This window comes from Epinephelus lanceolatus, chromosome 13 (genome assembly GCF_041903045.1).
Source record: "Epinephelus lanceolatus isolate andai-2023 chromosome 13, ASM4190304v1, whole genome shotgun sequence".
Taxonomy (NCBI): Eukaryota; Metazoa; Chordata; class Actinopteri; order Perciformes; family Serranidae; genus Epinephelus; species Epinephelus lanceolatus.
The window spans coordinates 10,498,053-10,515,392 of record NC_135746.1 but is presented as its reverse complement, the minus strand read 5'-3'; the positions used below and the strand labels follow the sequence as shown (position 1 = coordinate 10,515,392).

The 17,340-nt window shown below is 42.9% G+C and overlaps 2 protein-coding genes across 2 annotated transcripts in view; both read right to left on the bottom strand.

Moving 5' to 3' along the window:
* LOC117271132 (NACHT, LRR and PYD domains-containing protein 3-like) overlaps positions 1–17,340 on the bottom strand; it is a 62,254-nt gene continuing 44,914 nt past the window's right edge. The window contains exons 12-14 of the mRNA XM_078173712.1: positions 6,836–7,009; positions 6,686–6,732; positions 1–3,358 (exon numbers count right to left, since the gene is read on the bottom strand). Of these exons, the coding sequence (XP_078029838.1) occupies positions 2,808–3,358; positions 6,686–6,732; positions 6,836–7,009 (772 nt within the window). The 3' untranslated portion in view covers positions 1–2,807. The remainder of the gene's footprint in view (positions 3,359–6,685; positions 6,733–6,835; positions 7,010–17,340) is intronic.
* Positions 7,582–17,199, bottom strand: LOC117270749 (protein NLRC3-like). Its single transcript, XM_078173714.1, has 8 exons — positions 17,080–17,199; positions 16,298–16,400; positions 16,106–16,213; positions 14,781–14,894; positions 14,534–14,665; positions 13,759–13,837; positions 11,105–11,309; positions 7,582–9,392 (listed from the first exon to the last, which is right to left on the bottom strand). Exons 2-8 carry the CDS (start codon positions 16,384–16,386, stop codon positions 7,582–7,584), a joined length of 2,538 nt encoding a protein of 845 aa, XP_078029840.1. The 5' UTR covers positions 16,387–16,400; positions 17,080–17,199.

Here is a 17,340-nt window from a genome sequence, read left to right as displayed (position 1 = left end):
TTTACTATCAAAATATTTATTTCTCAGCCCAAATGTAAGAATTTCTTTTGGCCTACAACAAATATAAATGATAAAAATTAAAATATGAAAAACAACAACAACAACAAAGCAAAGAGCCACATGTGGCTCTGGGGCCAATCAACTGCTCTAAGAGAAATAAATAATTAATCTTATCTGACATTACCGTCCATTACAGGAAAGAATGATGTAATGATTAATTCCTTTGACTGAAACTTTTGTTTATTTGTTTACCTCAGGTGGGTGCTTCCTGATTCTACTGAATTCACTACTGAGTTTTACACAAACTTCCATATATCAGCATGATCCATTAATTCTGATTATAATCATATATAAATACAAACAAAACATCCTGAAAGCTCAAAGTTCATCAACAGTTATGATTCACAACATCGTTCAGTGTTAAATCAGATTCTTCATTATGTGACATTCAGAGCTGCTGACAGTAAAACAGACGGTTAAATACTTCCATTAATCTGATCAAATATTAAATCCTAGATGGTGATAGTGTTGCAGAATGTAATAACTATGAATTTTAGTGATGAACCCGTTTTATATTGTACAAATATCAAAGTTAGTCCATTCTTTAGAAAAACATGTGCTGAGTAATATGAGCTGGATAACATCACTTTAATTCAGACACCACAGAGTCAACTCATGAAGACTCATAATGTATGATTGAGACTTTGTTCCCAATAAGGAGACAGCATATGTGACTGCATGTGACCTCCTAGAGACAAAGCGCCACACCCAGCATCTTTTTTCAGAGCCCATTTTTGGGAGCAGATCTGCCAGCAGACACCACAGATATTGCTGGTAAGTGTGGTGCTCTTATCACCATACACATTGCAAGCTTGTTGTTATCTGTGAGGTCAATTCTCTGTTAATGTAGCGTTACACTGGGGTCCCCAATGGCTCACCTGGTGGAGCAGGCGCCCCATGTACGGGGGCTGTGTCCTTGCTGCAGCTGCCGCAAATTTGGTTCTGGCCCGTGGCCCTTTGCTGCGTGTCTGATTGTGTTGTTAATGTGCTAACTGGCTAACTCACATCAAGACACTCTTCCTTTTTCCCTTTTGGAGTGATGAATACAGACAACTGCCTTCTGCTGCTGTGGAGAGTTATTTCCTCTCAGTGGAAGCAGAACAGACATGCTGGCTGGCCGTCAGTTGTCGTCTTTGTGGTGTGTTCATGAGTAACTTTTTGGCCGAGACATGGCATCATCAGGCGACGCAGCAGGGGTCTTCATCACCGCCAGTTCTCTGAGGTCGGTTTGGTGTGTCTGGACCTTTAGACTGTTCACATGAGGCATCAGAATGCATCTCGAGTGACGCACTGATCGGACATATTGAACAAGCAGCTTCTCCTAATGTCAGAGGGAATCAGAAATGGAGGACAAACTCATTGTGGCCATCTGTGGGCATCCGGAGCTCTGTGACTACAAGTCAGTCCTGTACAGAGACAGAACGACGAAGGAGAGGGCTTGATGCAAAGCAAAGTCATGACTACATGGTAAGTTCTAAAAATAAGTACTGGTTACTTGATTCCAGGTATCTGTTGTACTTTACTATGAACCAAGTTAGCACTTATATCAATCAGTTATTTATTATCACATGGAATATACAACGTATAACTGCAGCAAAATGTGATCCATCAGCTCCTTTGACCTTCACTGTAATTTAGTCATTTTTTTCTTCAATTTTTGGCTGCTGCTTTATAATTGCACATTTCTAGGTGGTTCTGGTGATCCATGGTTTCTGGTTGTGGAATGATTTAACTGTTCGCACATCTTGACCTCACCAAGGCCGCCATATGGTCGCTCCTTCTGAACACAGGCAACGCCGCTCTGCAGCTGCCTCTGAACGGTGTACAGCAGTGACCCACAGCAGGAACAGGACAGCAGCTCACATTCCCACCATCACACCAGTCCTTTTTCACCGCAAAGCCATGCCTCCCGTTTCTTTTCTCCCAGAGTCCTCCGTTCTGTCAGATCAGCAAATAAAAAGAGAGTCACCTAGTTGAATGGTGCTGTCCAGGATTAATCATGTTTCAGTGAATCAAAGGATGTTACAGTTCCTGATATCCTGTTGGAAGCTGATGGAAGTCATTCAGTTTATTTCGTAACACCTGTACAATAGCTCACAGGATGCTAGTTCCACTGGTGCTCATTCTTCTCCATCGTTTTTCAATGTTTACTGATGTTTATGTTTTAAAACCAAAAAGTGAGCTGGAAGTCTGCAGGAAGAGACTTCACAGCCTGGTGAGTTGATGTCCTCATCCTGATTAGCAACTCGCAGCCACACGCCACCACTGTCCAACACCAACCACAAAAAGCTCCACCAACACTTGAAAAATGGACTCCAGAGCCTAAATTAGTGCAAATTTAGCTGAGCTCGCAGAGCGGCGACTGGAATCGTCCACACCTCTCTCTTTCTCTAAGTTGTAATATTAGCTTTGGCTACAAACACCCCAGCAGCCATATTCACATGAATTTTTATTCATGATATTCACGTTTAAACACACCTTAAGGATTTTACTATTAGTGTGTTCTACTGCTGGCATCACTGAGATCACAACAGCCAAGTTGTGATGATAAAACCATGTTATCCAATCAGTTTTACAAAGAAACATTTTCGTTTACAACAAAAATTGATCTTAAAGTGATTCTGTAAGTATACCAATGTTATCAGTGTAAGTTGTTTGTATGTGACAGTGCACACTATGGACAGTGATTTCAGCAGCTGTCCTCAGTCAATATTGTGTGTTTTCATACACAGGACAGATTCTTCTTCCTACAGTGAACACAGAGTCACTGAGGAACCAAGCAACGCCTCAGACTTAAACCCAAACCTAAACCCAGTATAAAGAGGTTCAATGAAGGTGGTGTTGAAGGTGTGGAGGTGGATCAGTGAGCCAGAGGAGACTCTGTAGAAGGACAGAGTGCCGGCAGGACAGTCCACATACACTGCTACTCTACCAGAGGAGGAGGAGGAGGAAGGGGAAGGGGGGAATGCGTTTCTCTTATTGTGCCAAACAGAGTAACAATCCTTGGTGCATTTCAGACTCCAGGACTGATTATTTCCTCCAACTGAGCTTTCACCACTGTCTGCACTCCTTCCAGTTTCTCTGTAAGTTACTGCAACATGAACTTTTCCTTTCCACTCCACCTCCCAGTAACAGCGACCAGTCAGAGCATTTCTGCACAGCAGCTGACAGTAGTCGAATCTGTCTGGATGATCAGGATACCGCTGCTCCTCTTTCACCAGCGTCACCTTCCTGTTGTTGTCGGACAGTTTGAGGTTTCTGTCGACTGTATCTGTGTCCAGTGTGAGTTCACAGAAATCTGATGGAGAGGAGACACAACACAGCAGCAGGTTATCAACTTTATGTTCATTTATATGTTAAGAACTTCAATTAAGTGTTAAGTCCGGTTCAGACCAAAGAGTGGCAAAGAGACAAAACTGTTGTTGAGTTGTTGACTAGAGATGATACACCATCTCATTGTGGTCACTTCCTGTCAACGTTACAGATCAGAAGTACAGAGAGTTGTTGACTAGAGATGATACACCGTCTCATCGTGGTCACTTCCTGTCAACCAGCAGCTTTTCAATTGCAATACAATATTGCAGAACGGAGTTGTTTGTTTCAACTCGTCTCATCGTGAATCTTTGGTCTGAATTGGGCTTTAGATTACACTCTTAGCGGGGCGTCGGTGGCTTAGTGGTAGAGCAGGCGCCCCATATACAAGGCTGTTGCTGCAGCAGCCCGGGTTCGAGTCCAGTCTGTGGCCCTTTGCTGCATATCATCCCCCTCTCTCTCTCTCCCCCTTTCACACTTGGTTGTCCTGTCCATTAAAGGCAAAATGCCCAAAAACATATCTTTAAAAAAAAAGATTACACTCTTAGAAATAAAGGTTTCATAAGGGTTCTTCTGAAGGGGCTGATGTTCTACCCAGAACCATTTGCTTCTGATGCATCCTTGCTTCAAAGAAAAGTTTATGATGTAACCATGATCAGTGGAGGAGAGATCGATTGGCAAGATTGTCCATTACTACTTTTAGAGCTCTCTTGTGTGGATTTAACATAAAACCCTTATATGAAAGGATTGTCGGTAGAACCCCCATGGTGGATTCTTAGCACCCTTAGAAGGTGGAAGGGTTCTAAATAGAACCCCAAGAAAGGGTACTGGGTGAAACCATGTTTTCATAGAGGGGTTCTCTTTAGAACCTCTCAGATTGGGTTTTGGGTTGAACCTTTAACAGATTGTTTGAGGTACAACCCTTTATGTGGGGTTATAGGTAGAGCCCTCTGAAAAGTTTTCAGGTGATATCTTTACAAAAGGTTCTACCAGGAACTCAAAGTGGTTCTCCTATGATGTCAAGCCGAAGAAGCCTATATGGTTCCTCCAACCCATCAATCCATACATTTTCAATTACTTATTCAGGGTCAAGTCTCGAGGCGTTCCCAGGCCAGATGAGATATATAATCCCTCCAGTGTGTTCTGGGTCTGTCCAGGGCCTCAAACCAGCTGGACCAGGAGGATCCTGATCACCTCAACATGAAAGGCGTCACTGCCAACACCATGCCAAACCGCTGCTAGATCTCACACTCAATTCTACCTTCACTCATGAACAAGACCTCAGGATACCTGAACTCCTTCTCTTGGGGCAGTAACTCTCTCCCAACCCAGAGGGAACAATGCACAGTTCTCCAGCAGAGAACCATGACCTCAGATTTGGAGGTGTTGACTCTCATCCCGACCGCCTCACACTCGGCTGCAAACCACTTCAGTGCATGCTGGAGGTCACAGTGTGACAAAGCCAGCAGAACCACATCATCTGCGAAGAGCAAGGATGCAATTCTGAGGTCCCCAAACCAGACTCCTTCCTTTCCCTGGCTGCCTTAAGATCCTGTCCATTAATATCACAAACAGAAGTGTAGACAAAAGGCAACCCTGGCAGAGACCAACACCCACTGTAAAATGTGTTTGACTTTATGCCGAGTATGCAGACACAGCTCTCACTTTGGTTGTACAGGGACCGGATGGCTGGTAGCAATGACCCCAGTACCCTGTATTCCCGCAGTACCCCCCACAAGACACCCCAGGAAACAGAGTCCTAAGCTTTCTTTAAATCCACAAAAGATTGGATAGGCAAACTTCCATGACCCCTCCAGCAGCCCTGCGAGGATAAAGAGCTGGTCCACTGTTGCATGGCCAGGACAGAATCCACACTGCTCCTCCTGAATCAAAGGATCTACAATCAATCAGAGCCTCCTCTTCCTCCCTGCCTCCCCTGCTGAACACAATCTGAGACAAGCCCTGCTTTCCATGGCTGAGGCATCCAAAGGTTTGCCAGAACTTCCTTAAAGCCAACTGAAAGTCCCTCCCCATACTCTTCTCCAACACCTCCCACACCCGGGTTTTTGCTTTGGTAAATGCCACAGCTGCAAACCCTCTGGACAACCGGTACCTGTCTGCTGCTTCAGGGGACACCTGGGCCAACCAAATCTAGAAGGCCTCCTTTTTCATCCTGACAGCCTCCTTTACCACTGGTGTCCACCAGTGGGTTATTAAGTTCTATGGACAATGTTCCATTTACAGCTTTTAGCAGCCGCCTCCAGAGTTTGCCGTTGAAGACCCCCACAACAGGAGCATCAACCAGATGTTCCCTGTTCACCCTCAATACATGTTTGAGTTTACCAGGTCTGTCTGACAGCTTCCCCCAACATCTGATCCAACTCACCACTAGGTGGTGATCAGCTCTGCTCCTCTCTTCACCTCTTCACCTGTGACATACAACCACAGACCTGATGATACAACCTTAAAGTTGATCATAGATCTTTGGCTGAGGGTGTCCTGGTACTGGGTTCACTTATAAAGCACCCTTTGCTTGAACATTGTGGTTGTAATGGCCAATCCATGACTGGCACAGAAGTCACATAACATAACACCACTCAGGCTCAGGCAGACTGTACCTCCCAATCACCCCCCTCCAGGCTTCTCCATTGTTGCCCTTGTGAGCACTGAAGACCCCCAGAAGAACTATGCCGTAGAACTTTATCCCCACGGACTCAAACTAGGCCAGGTACTCCAACACAGTGGTGCTTAACCAGGGGCTAATGAGTATCCCCTAACCTGCCCAGCACCTCTCACCCTGGGTAACTCTAAAAAAGGCAAGAATCCAGCCCCCCTTCTGGGGTTTAGTTCCAGAACCAGTGCTGTGCATAGAGGTTAGCTCAAGTATATCTAGCTGGTACTGCTCCACCTCCTGCATTGGCTCTGGATCCTTCCCCGCCAGAGAGATGGCATTCCACATCTCTAGAGCCAATCTGCAATGCCAAGGGTCAGCACACCTGGGTCCCCGCCCCTGCCTGCCACCGGGCACACAATGCACCCACTCCTGATGCCTATCCCTGTAGGTGGTGGACCCATAGGGTGGCTGTAGGAGCTGAGGACTGAACCACTGATCTTCCAATTAGTAGATGATGTTATGGCTTTACCTTCTGTGACACAGAAACCCCAGGGCTATTGTAAACATGGCACATTTGTTGAACCATCAATTTTCAAAAAACAAAAAATCCACAATTATTGACTTTTAAAGGTGTGTTGATCTCAAAACTGAAAACTTCAGCTACAACTTCAAAACTTCATCAACTGAATCCATACTTACACTTTCTCAAACCAGGTGTCAGTCTCTGTTCTCCACCATGGTCCATCCTGTAGGAGGAAATACAGTCAGACCAGTGAATTCTCTTGGATTATTGAAACAGACACATTTATTGACATTCTCAATGGTTGAAATCTTATTGTCTTGTCATACCTGAGAGTGTCCAGTTTCCAGTGTGGATTCTTCAATCCAGCAGAGAGCAGCTGAGCTCCTGACTCTCCTGGATGATTGTAGCTCAGGTCCAGCTCTCTCAGATGGGAGGGGTTGGAGCTCAGAGCTGAGGCCAGAGCGGCACAGCCTACCACTGTGACCAGACATCCTGACAGTCTGAAAAAAGGAAATTGTTGAGAAAATTTTCAATAGAAAGTGTGGGGAGCACATGCCTATTGTAGTGAGGTACTAACCCACAGACAAAGATACAAAACTAGAATAGGAAAGCCACGCAAAAGTCTGATGCATTTATTTCAACTAAGAAAGATGATTCAGAGTTACAAGTGCGCTATTTTTGATTCCATTTTTGAACCATGTTTCAGAAAGTAATAAAAGAAAAATAATCTTGCAGATGTCAAGTCTCTTCTTCAACGTTAACCTGAGTGTAAAACTATTTAAATTAGCAACTGACAACAAACTCTGACCTGAGAGTTTCCAGTTCACAGTGTGGACTCTGTAGTCCAATGGAGAGCAGCTTCACTCCTGAATCCTGTAGGTCGTTGTTACTCAGGTCCAGGTTTCTCAGACTGGAGGAGTGGGAGCTGAGAACTGAGGACAGAGCTTCACAGCTTCTCTCTGACAGGTTACAGCCACTCAGCCTGAGGAAGAGCCAGTGAACAGAATGAAATGTTCATATTTTGGATCTATTAAAAGCCTAAAGATGACACTTAATATGACCAAAGATCCACTTACAGAGCTTTGTTGGAGGCTTTGACCACTGGCAGCAGCCTCAGAAGAGCCTCCTCTGAAGCAGAGTATTTCTTCAGGTCAAACACGTCCAGATCTTTTTCTGATGACAGTAAGATGAAGACCAGAGCTGACCACTGAGACGGAGACAATTTATCTGTGGAGAAACGTCCTGAACTCAGGTACTGTTGGATCTCCTTCACCAGAGAACGATCATTCAGTTCATTCAGACAGTGGAACAGATTAATGCTTCTCTCTGGAGAGAGATTCTCACTGATCTTCTTCTTGATGTGCTGGACTGTTTTCTGGTCTGTCTGGGAACTACTTCCTTTCTGTGTCAGTAAACCTTGTAGATGTTTCTGATTGGTCTGCAGTGACAGACCCAGGAGGAAGCGGAGGAACAAGTCCAGGTGTCCATTTGGACTCTGTAAGGCCTTGTCCACAGCTCTCTGGCAGAGATGCGATAGTTTAGGTTTGTCTCTGAAGATTTTAGATAGCCGGGAAGTGCCTGTTTGTTCTTCTGCCATCAGGTTGACTCCAGAGTTGATGAAGGTCAGATGAACATGAAGAGCAGCCAGAAACTCCTGAACACTCAGATGGACGAAGCAGAACACCTTGTCCTGGTACAGTCCTCTCTCCTCTTTAAAGATCTGTGTGAACACTCCTGAGTACACTGAGGCTGCTCTGATATTGATGCCACACTCTGTAAGGTCTGATTCATAGAAGATCAGGTTGCCTTTCTGCAGCTGATCAAAAGCCAGTTTTCCCAGAGATTTAATCATCTCTCTGCTCTCTGGACTCCAGTGTGGATCTGTCTCAGCTCCTCCATCATACTTGACGTTCTTCAGTTTGGTCTGAACCACCAGGAAGTGGATGTACATCTCAGTCAGGGTCTTGGGAAGCTCTCCTTCCTCTCTGGTCTTCATCACATCCTCCAGAACTGTAGCAGTGATCCAGCAGAAGACTGGGATGTGGCACATGATGTGGAGGCTTCGTGATGTTTTGATGTGGGAGATGATTCTGTTGGCCTGCTCCTCATCTCTGAATCTCTTCCTGAAGTACTCCTCCTTCTGTGGGTCAGTGAACCCTCTGACCTCTGTCACCATGTCAACACACTCAGGAGGGATCTGATTGGCTGCTGCAGGTCGTGTGGTTATCCAGAGGCGAGCAGAGGGAAGCAGTTTCCCCCTGATGAGGTTTGTCAGCAGCACATCCATTGAGGTGGACTCTGTAACATCAGTCAGGAGCTCATTGTTGTGGAAGTCCAGAGGAAGTCGACACTCATCCAGACCGTCAAAGATGAACACAACCTGGAACTCTTCAAACTGGCAGATTCCTGCTTCTTTGGTTTCAGTAAAGAAGTGATGAACAAGTTCCACCAAGCTGTACTTTTTCTCTTTCAGCACATTCAGCTCCCGGAAAGTGAATGGAAATGTGAACTGTATGTCCTGGTTGGCTTTGTCTTCAGCCCAGTCCAGAGTGAACTTCTGTGTTAAGACTGTTTTCCCAATGCCAGCCACTCCCTTTGTCATCACTGTTCTGATTGGTTTGTCTCTTCCAGGTGAGGCTTTAAAGATGTCTTCTTGTCTGATGGTTGTTTCTGGTCTGTCTGATTTCCTGGAGGCTGTTTCAATCTGTCTGACCTCATGTTCATCATTGACCTCTGCAGTCCCTCCATCTGTGATGTAGAGCTCTGTGTAGATCTGGTTCAGAAGGGTTGGGCTTCCTGCTTTGCCGATCCCCTCAAACACACACTGGAACTTCTTCTGCAGGTTTGATTTGAGTTTACGTCGGCACACTGCAGCAACAGTCCCTGAATGAACAAAGTAATAATTAATCAGTGTATGTTTCAGTCAGTCTTACAAATTGCTTGCAAAGCCCTGAGAGGCCCTGCTCCAAGTTACTTATCTGTTATTGCCCAATTTCCCTTTTTTGTTGTTCCACAGTCCAGATTACACATTTTATGGCAAACTTATTGAGCATAACGTTACTATGTGCAAAGTTACTTTATTTCATTTGGGCCATTGGTTCCATAATACTAAGAAGCTTGCTGTTTGCACATTGCTTTATCAACTAATGATAAGCAACCCAAGGCATATCAATGCCCTGTAGCTAGAGGTAAAAAGCTAACCTCAGTGAAGGTTACAGTTAGCTAGTCAGCTGCTCCTGCAGTGTTGTTGGCCATTAGAGAACATTTTGTACCATCACATCATTTATTGTTAGCTAAATGAGTACCATTTTTCATACATTACGTTAGCTGGTGAAGTAATTTGGCAAGCTAGCTATTATATCCACTTAAATGGTATTTTCCTTGCACTCAAGTTAGTGAGCAAGCAAGTTGTTGTTGGTTGCTTCATAACATTAGTTGATAAAGTAATTGATAAAGCTGACATTCGTTACTCAAGACAGTATTTTGCTGTTTTAGCTAGCTAGCAATTTGTTGGGAACTGCCCATTGGTCCGACGGCCCATTGGTCTGACATCCCATTGTTCTGACCATATTAAACCCATTGTTCCGAAGTCCCGTTGTTCAGAAATCATCATGATGCCCTGTGGTTAAGGTCTGGTTAGGTTTGGGCACAAAAACCACTTGGTTAGGATTAGGAAAAGATCATGGTGTGGGTTAAAATGAAAAAGAAAGTGACAAACACATAAGCCGTGAGCCTGCTTCGCCTCAAGCCTTTCCCAGCTGACCCAGAGCCGGTCGCAGAGCACCATCAAGGTAGAAATACGCCCGCCGGGAGCCATTCAGCACCGCGGACCGTCGGACTAATGGGATGTCGGACCAATGGGATGTAGGACCAATAGGCTGTCGGACCAATGACATGGACCCCAATTTGTTAATGTAGAGTTAACATTATCCAGCTAAAACCACAATATCACAATATATTTCTTGTCATTGTTTCCTATTGGATTTTGTTTTATTAGCACCAAGGGGCACTGACTTCGATGAATTACTGTTTGTCAGACCACATATGGGACAAGAATTACCTTAGCTTGTGCAGCCTGTGGTCCCTCCACCTCCCCCCTCCCCCACTCAGAGACTACTTTCTCAGGAATGAACTGCCTGAGGAGATCAGGGAGCAAACTGACTTATCTTTTAAAACACTTTAAAAACCCATTTTTTATAATTACTTTTTGGTGATTTCACTTATGTTTGATGACATTTTGATTCTTCTTACAATGTGTTTTATTATGTTCCCAGTTTTTGGTTCTTAGTTCCTTTCATACTCTTCATGGTTTGAAATGCGCTCTGTTTTATTGTAAAGCACTTTGTGTTCTGAAAGGTGCCATATAAATAAAACGTATATCTCATAAATGTAAACTTTAAACGTCATTTCCCTCCTCCATGACATCTCTTCAAGCACATCAGCTGTTCACAGTTTCTGTTTTCATCTTAGAAGAATTCACAGATCTGATAAAACTGTGTTCATCATATTAGCAGCAGATATCATAAAATGTAAACCTGGACCATGTTGCCTCATTTTCTCTTTCCATCATGTGAAATCTGTTGAAGTGCTCTTACTGCTCTGCAGACAGTCGACCAGCTCCTCCTGCTTCATCCTCCTCAGGAAGTTCAGTGTGATCTTCAGAAACGCCTCTCTGCTGCCATCCAACACCTCCTCATCCTCACTCTGATTCTCTAAGCATTCTGGATAATCTGGACTCAGAACTTTCTGGATCTTCTTCAGCTCGTTCTTCACAAAACTGATAATGTTCTCCTCCAGCAGCTGGAACAAATTAAAATGGATCTTTAACTGATGAAACTTATCATCAGATCTTCTGTGAGACAGAAAGCCTGCTGCTCTGTACAGACTAGTATTTCAGTTTCAAGTTTGCCTTGTCTCCTAGAAAATACATTTACATTCACTTCATTTGCAACAGCAAATATATTTTTGAAGGAAAGATAATGCTGTCACGTGTTACATTTTCTATTAACAAAACCTGAAAATTCTGTTCATTATTGTAGTTTATAAAGTCAAAAAAATGTTGATACTGCACACGTCAGTAAAAACTTACAGACACTTACGAACCATTTTTGTCAAGAAGATTCAGAGTAATCCCAGATTTTAATACATGCAGTGAAAGTTTCAAAACTGAAGTGAGACATCTTCATCATCCCAACAGCAGCACGAGACACAAGAGCAGCATAACTGCGACATCCGGTCAGGGGCTTTCAAAATAAAATAATCTCTGCACTCTGACAAAATTTCAATACATGTTCATGACTTTAAAAACCCATAATTTAATTTCCATTACCACTCACAACATTTAACACCAGCAGAACTGTATTGTATACTTAAAGCCATTTTTCATGCCCCGCTTGCCTGGCGTTATTCAAATATACCAGACACAAATCCTATCTTAACAGTTCCAGCTAGCTGGAATACATGGAGGGAGAGACAGAACGCAGCGAGAAAATGTATTTGACGGTAAACAACTAGCCTACAGAAAATAGATTCACTGTTATGTTTTATAACATGGAAAGAAAACTATGGTAAAATAATGTAACAATTTCATTATACAACAAAATTCCAGGACCTTTCCAAAACTGTCAATGATTTTAACTAATTCCATGACTTTTCCAGGCCTGGAAAATGAGATTTTTAATTCAATGACTTTCCATGACTATGGGAACCCTGAACACAGTTTGTCATAATCCCTGAGTTAGTATCATGGATCATGTGAGCTGGTGACGTAATTTGGCAAGGTAGCTAAAAAGATACTATGTTTGCTAGCTACAATATTAGCGAGCAAGCACACTTCGGTTAGCCAGCTAGTTGTATCTAAGCTATGCTGTAGATGTGGTGTTCATTGCTTCCTAACGTTAACTGATGGATTAATTTGCAAACAGCTGGCTAATTCACCAGCCAGATCAGCTCTGGAGTCTGGATTGATTAGATCATGTTAATCACGAGACAGGATTTTGCATTGCTAGCTAGCTAGCAATTTTTTAGCATAGCATTCACACAATCCAGCTAAAGCCATGATATCCCAATATATTTCACATTTCAGTGTGTTTCCTCTCTGATTTTTGCCAGCAGTGGGGGGCTCTGAAGTTTAGGACTGCTATTTATCATGCCACAAATGAGACGAGACTAGGCAACACACTCTCATTCCGACCTCGTCACATATTGACGTTTTGGTCATAGACTTTCCACGTCCACATACAACGTGCAAGGTACTCTGGGTGCGTTGGTTGTTGTCAGTCTGGGCGCCATGTCAAGTCTCACGACTCTCACGACACACTTCCGTTTTCAAATGAAATTTAACATTTACATACAGTCTCTTTCAAAAGCACTACCTCGACACAACAATGCAATTTTTTCCCCCTCAACATCTAATGCATGTGGTTGGGTTCAGTTAAAAGAACAGGGTTTTTCTTTAGAATCTTATGGACTGCAAACACTGCTCCTTTGGGTGGAGGTCGATGTTTGTTGGACCCATCCACCACTGGATGGGAGACTGGGCTCGATTAGCGCAACCCATGGCCCCTCTGCCTCAGTTCCCGCTGCTTGGAGACTACTTTGTAAAGAGCAGTTCTAGAGATGCACTTTAGCCACTGTAGCAACTTGAATTCAGCCAGTGCTGGGTCTAACCTGTGTAATGGCAGCAACAGAAACGTTGCTGATCCGGTGGGGGGTAAGGGGGTCATACCGCGGGCGCTCAGTCTTGCGCTGGCTGAAATTGAGTTGTTACAGGTCACTAAGTAAAGGTACGTTTTCAGGCCGTCGATGTAAAATGTTAATCACAGAAACACAGCATGTGTTGTGGTGGGTGCTGGTTGTTTGTTGACATTAACAGTTAGAAGGTGTTGCACACTGTTAGTGCTACTGCAGAGCTGAAGAGAGACGAGGCACTCAGGAAAACATGCACACATCATAAACTTTGGATTTTCTTGCATAAAATGTCCAAAGTCCTTTACAGCAAAATAGTCTACAGGCCGTTACAGGCAAACGAGGAAGTCGAGGAAGACCTCAATTTTACAATCTCTGACCTCTGACCTCTGACTGCTGGGCAGTACATGAATAAAACACCTCATTCATTGATAAAAATGTTGTCTGTGAAAATAATCCAGGCAGAGATTATGTTTGCCAGCGCAGCGTAATAATGAAAACAGTTTAGTAACATATAAATGTAGTTTGTAGGAAACGGTGTTGTGTCTGTACATTTACGCACCATCAATACAGAGTCCAGGTGTGTTTGACGCTGCTGGGCAGACTGACCAATTCGAACCTCTGATCTCTGCTGCTGAACTCTATGGAGCAAATATGATGATTTTAAAACATATAAAGACTCACAGTGTTGGGAAGGGTGCTTTTAAAATACAACAGGTTACAGATTACTAGTTAAAATGCAGTAAGTAACACTTAATATAACGTAAAATTACTTTGCTAACAAATATTTTAAACTAGGCAATCAAGTTGAAAAATGTCTGTAAACAGGCCATGACAAAGGAAACAAATTCCTGCGAGGGGAAACAATGCACTGCAACAGAATACAGATTTTATTCTACATATAATTTTTTAAATCAAAGAATATATGTGGGTGTAATCCCTTAGTAATTACCAACATTTTGATTAGTGACTGTAATAACTTTTTTTTTCTCAGCAACTGTAACTGATTACAACTATGTTTATTTTGTAATTTAACTCCATATAATTAGTTACTCCCCAGCACTTACACTCTGTGTTACATGTGCTGTGTTCTTGTGGATCCTGGTAGAAACACAGGACTTACACTTTGAAAACGTGCAGGTCATGAACATGCTCATTTCAATTCTTTCTGGGTACAGTACTGGTAAAAACTTGTTAAGTTGTCAGTTTCCATGGATACAGAGCTGGGGGTGTCATAGACTGATAGACTGTTTGATCCTGATAGAAACACAAACACTGACGAAAATTTTATTGAAAAGTTTATATAATGAACAACAAAAATAACTTTAAACTCCTACCTTGGAATATCATAATGCGTTTCATCTTTAAACCCTAAAGGTCGATCCATAGACCAGTCACTCTTGAAGGACACACAGCTGGGTCCAGGTCCAGGTCCAAGTCCAGGAGAGTCTGGTGTCTGCTGTTGGATCCTGACAGAAACACAAACACTGATTAATTCACAGCTACACTGACGTTTTGCTGAAAATTATGTTGAAAAGTTTAGATAACGAACAACGAAAAATGACTTCCAGTCTAAACTCTTACCTTGGACTATCATAATGCGTTTCATCTTTAAACCCTAAAGGTCGATCCATAGACCAGTCACTCTTGAGGGACACACAACTGGGTTCAGGAGAGTCTGGTCTCTCATGTTGGACCCTGACAGAAACACAAACACTGATAAATTCACAGCTACACTGATGCTCTGCTGACACAACAGTGTTAATGTTGGCAGCTATTGTAGATTTAAGAACAGTCTTTAGAAGAAAATGCTCATCAATCACATTTTAGTCGTTTTAATTCTTCACAGTTTTAGTTGACGAAAAGTCATCACACTTTAGCCAAAAGGTTTTTTCTCTTCAGTGTGTAGGGTTTAGAGAGATATATCAGCAGATGGGAATATAATCTAATCAGTCTGTTTTCTTTAGTGTATAATCAGCTGAAAATAAGAATCATTGTGTTTTCGTTACCTCAGATTGAGACGTTTATATCTACATAGGGAGCAGGTCCTTGTCTACAGAGATCACCATGTTGCACCATCATGTTTCTACAGTAGCCCAGAACGGACAAACCAAACACTGACTCTAGATAGAACCATTCAAGTTTTCAGGTTTTTGCATCTACCAATGTCGTTAGCAGCCCCCATTACACTGACTTGTAACGTGAAACATCTTTATTCTGTTTGTTTTAGAGAGGAAGAGACCTCTGTGGATAATTCAGCTCCTGGTAAAAACTTCCTGGCATCAGAAACTGGAATCATGGTGACAGGTTCTATTAAATGTTGAAATTTAATTCAGACATAATTTTATTCTACAACTACATATCATTTCTGCACATTTACAAACTTGCAGAGTTTCTGACAGGTTTACCAGCACACAATTACTGATCTTCATTTGAAAGTCTCAAAACTTTGAGACCACAAATAATGAGACGACAAGACAGTGAGTTCAGTGGTTCAGACAGGCGGAGCGAACTGATAAGATCTAACTGGCAACAGCCACTGCTGCAAGTAACAAACTCAAATCCATTCAGCTGAATGCTGAATTACAGCTCACAACTCGCGCCGACGGAAACATCCTAGTGCAGACCATTTACCATGTTTTTAAACATGTTTCCAATATGTTTCATAAGACAAATGATCACTTCTCCTCTCATCTCTTTTTCAATGTCTGACAGTTGGCCATGAACATTTTAGTCCTGTCTCATCAACAGAATTGAAACATAAGTTTTTATTATCAAAGATCAATTTTTAGCACGTCAATGTCTTGTCTTTGTCATGGAATAAAAGTACACTGATAATATTTTAAGAATATATATAATATAGAATATTTTAAAGACTGGTAACGACAAAATGTGAGAAAAATTCTTACTGTTGATTAGAGGAGCGTCCATCTTTGACATTAAGTGGTCGATCCATAGACAGGTCACTCTTGAAAGACACACAGCTGGGTTCAGGTTCAGGTTCAGGAGAGTCTGATCTGTTGAACACACACAGAGCTGTGAGTGTGAACAATGATGGTGGAGTGATTTGAGTCATGGACAGTTAGAGATCCTGGTCTCACCTCTGAGCTTTGGTCTGGCTGTCATGTTCCCCACACACAGTGGTTTTAGAGGGAGGGACTCCCTTCTCTCTGTCCTCACCCTGATTCATAGCAGAGTCCACACCTTCACACAGACACAACAACATGCAGTCACTCAGTACAACAAGCTTCACAGCACAGCACACATCACTTCAGCTCAGTGACATGACACAAAGATTCAGGGGCTGAAACAGGATCTAATAAACCCTAAAATGTGGTGGATAAATGCTTGATAAAGAAAAAAAACCCTTGCTGTGTAAGTGCAAGTCAGTGTGCGGGCAGCTCTTTCAGCTGTGCCAACACACCTGATGACAAAAGCTGATTATCCTGGTGTGCGAAAGCCTCTTCAATACAAATATCTTTAAATATTTAAAGTATTACAAAGGTTGAACAGAGAGACACATGATTATTTTTGACTTCATCCATGCACCTCAGAGAGTTAACAGTCAAAAAATAAAAGCCTTCCAGATGAGCTGATCCGAAACCGTCGGACCAGTTCACATACCACCTGCATTTTTCCACTAATGTGAGCTCAGATTACAAACTGCTGCTGGTTGTACCTGAGAAACACCAACATCATTGGATCTCTCTAAAGTCATTGTTCTTTAACTCAGAGATAAATCCTACAGAACATTTCAAACAGATATTTAGAATCAGCAAATCAGCATCCAGAACCCTTCCTCCTGTGCAGGTAAACAGTGACACAATGTGACGATCAAACATGATCAGATTCCTCTGGTAGGATTCTCACCTGCTGAACTCACCTCAGGTCGACTTACAGACACTTTCCACCTTCATGTGTGGAGGAAACACTGGGAGAGAAGACGCTGCTCATTTCTTCCTCGTCAGTCCTGGTGTCTGTGTGTGTCTGATCTGAAGACGCCGTCATGCCCTCATACCTTCAGTCCATAACTGAAAAACACCAGCGACGTCACAAGCAGTCTAACCGGTATGACAAACCAAGACAATGTCCAAGAAACCACAGATCAGACGATGTAGTTTTACTCTCTGTCCACCAGATGGCG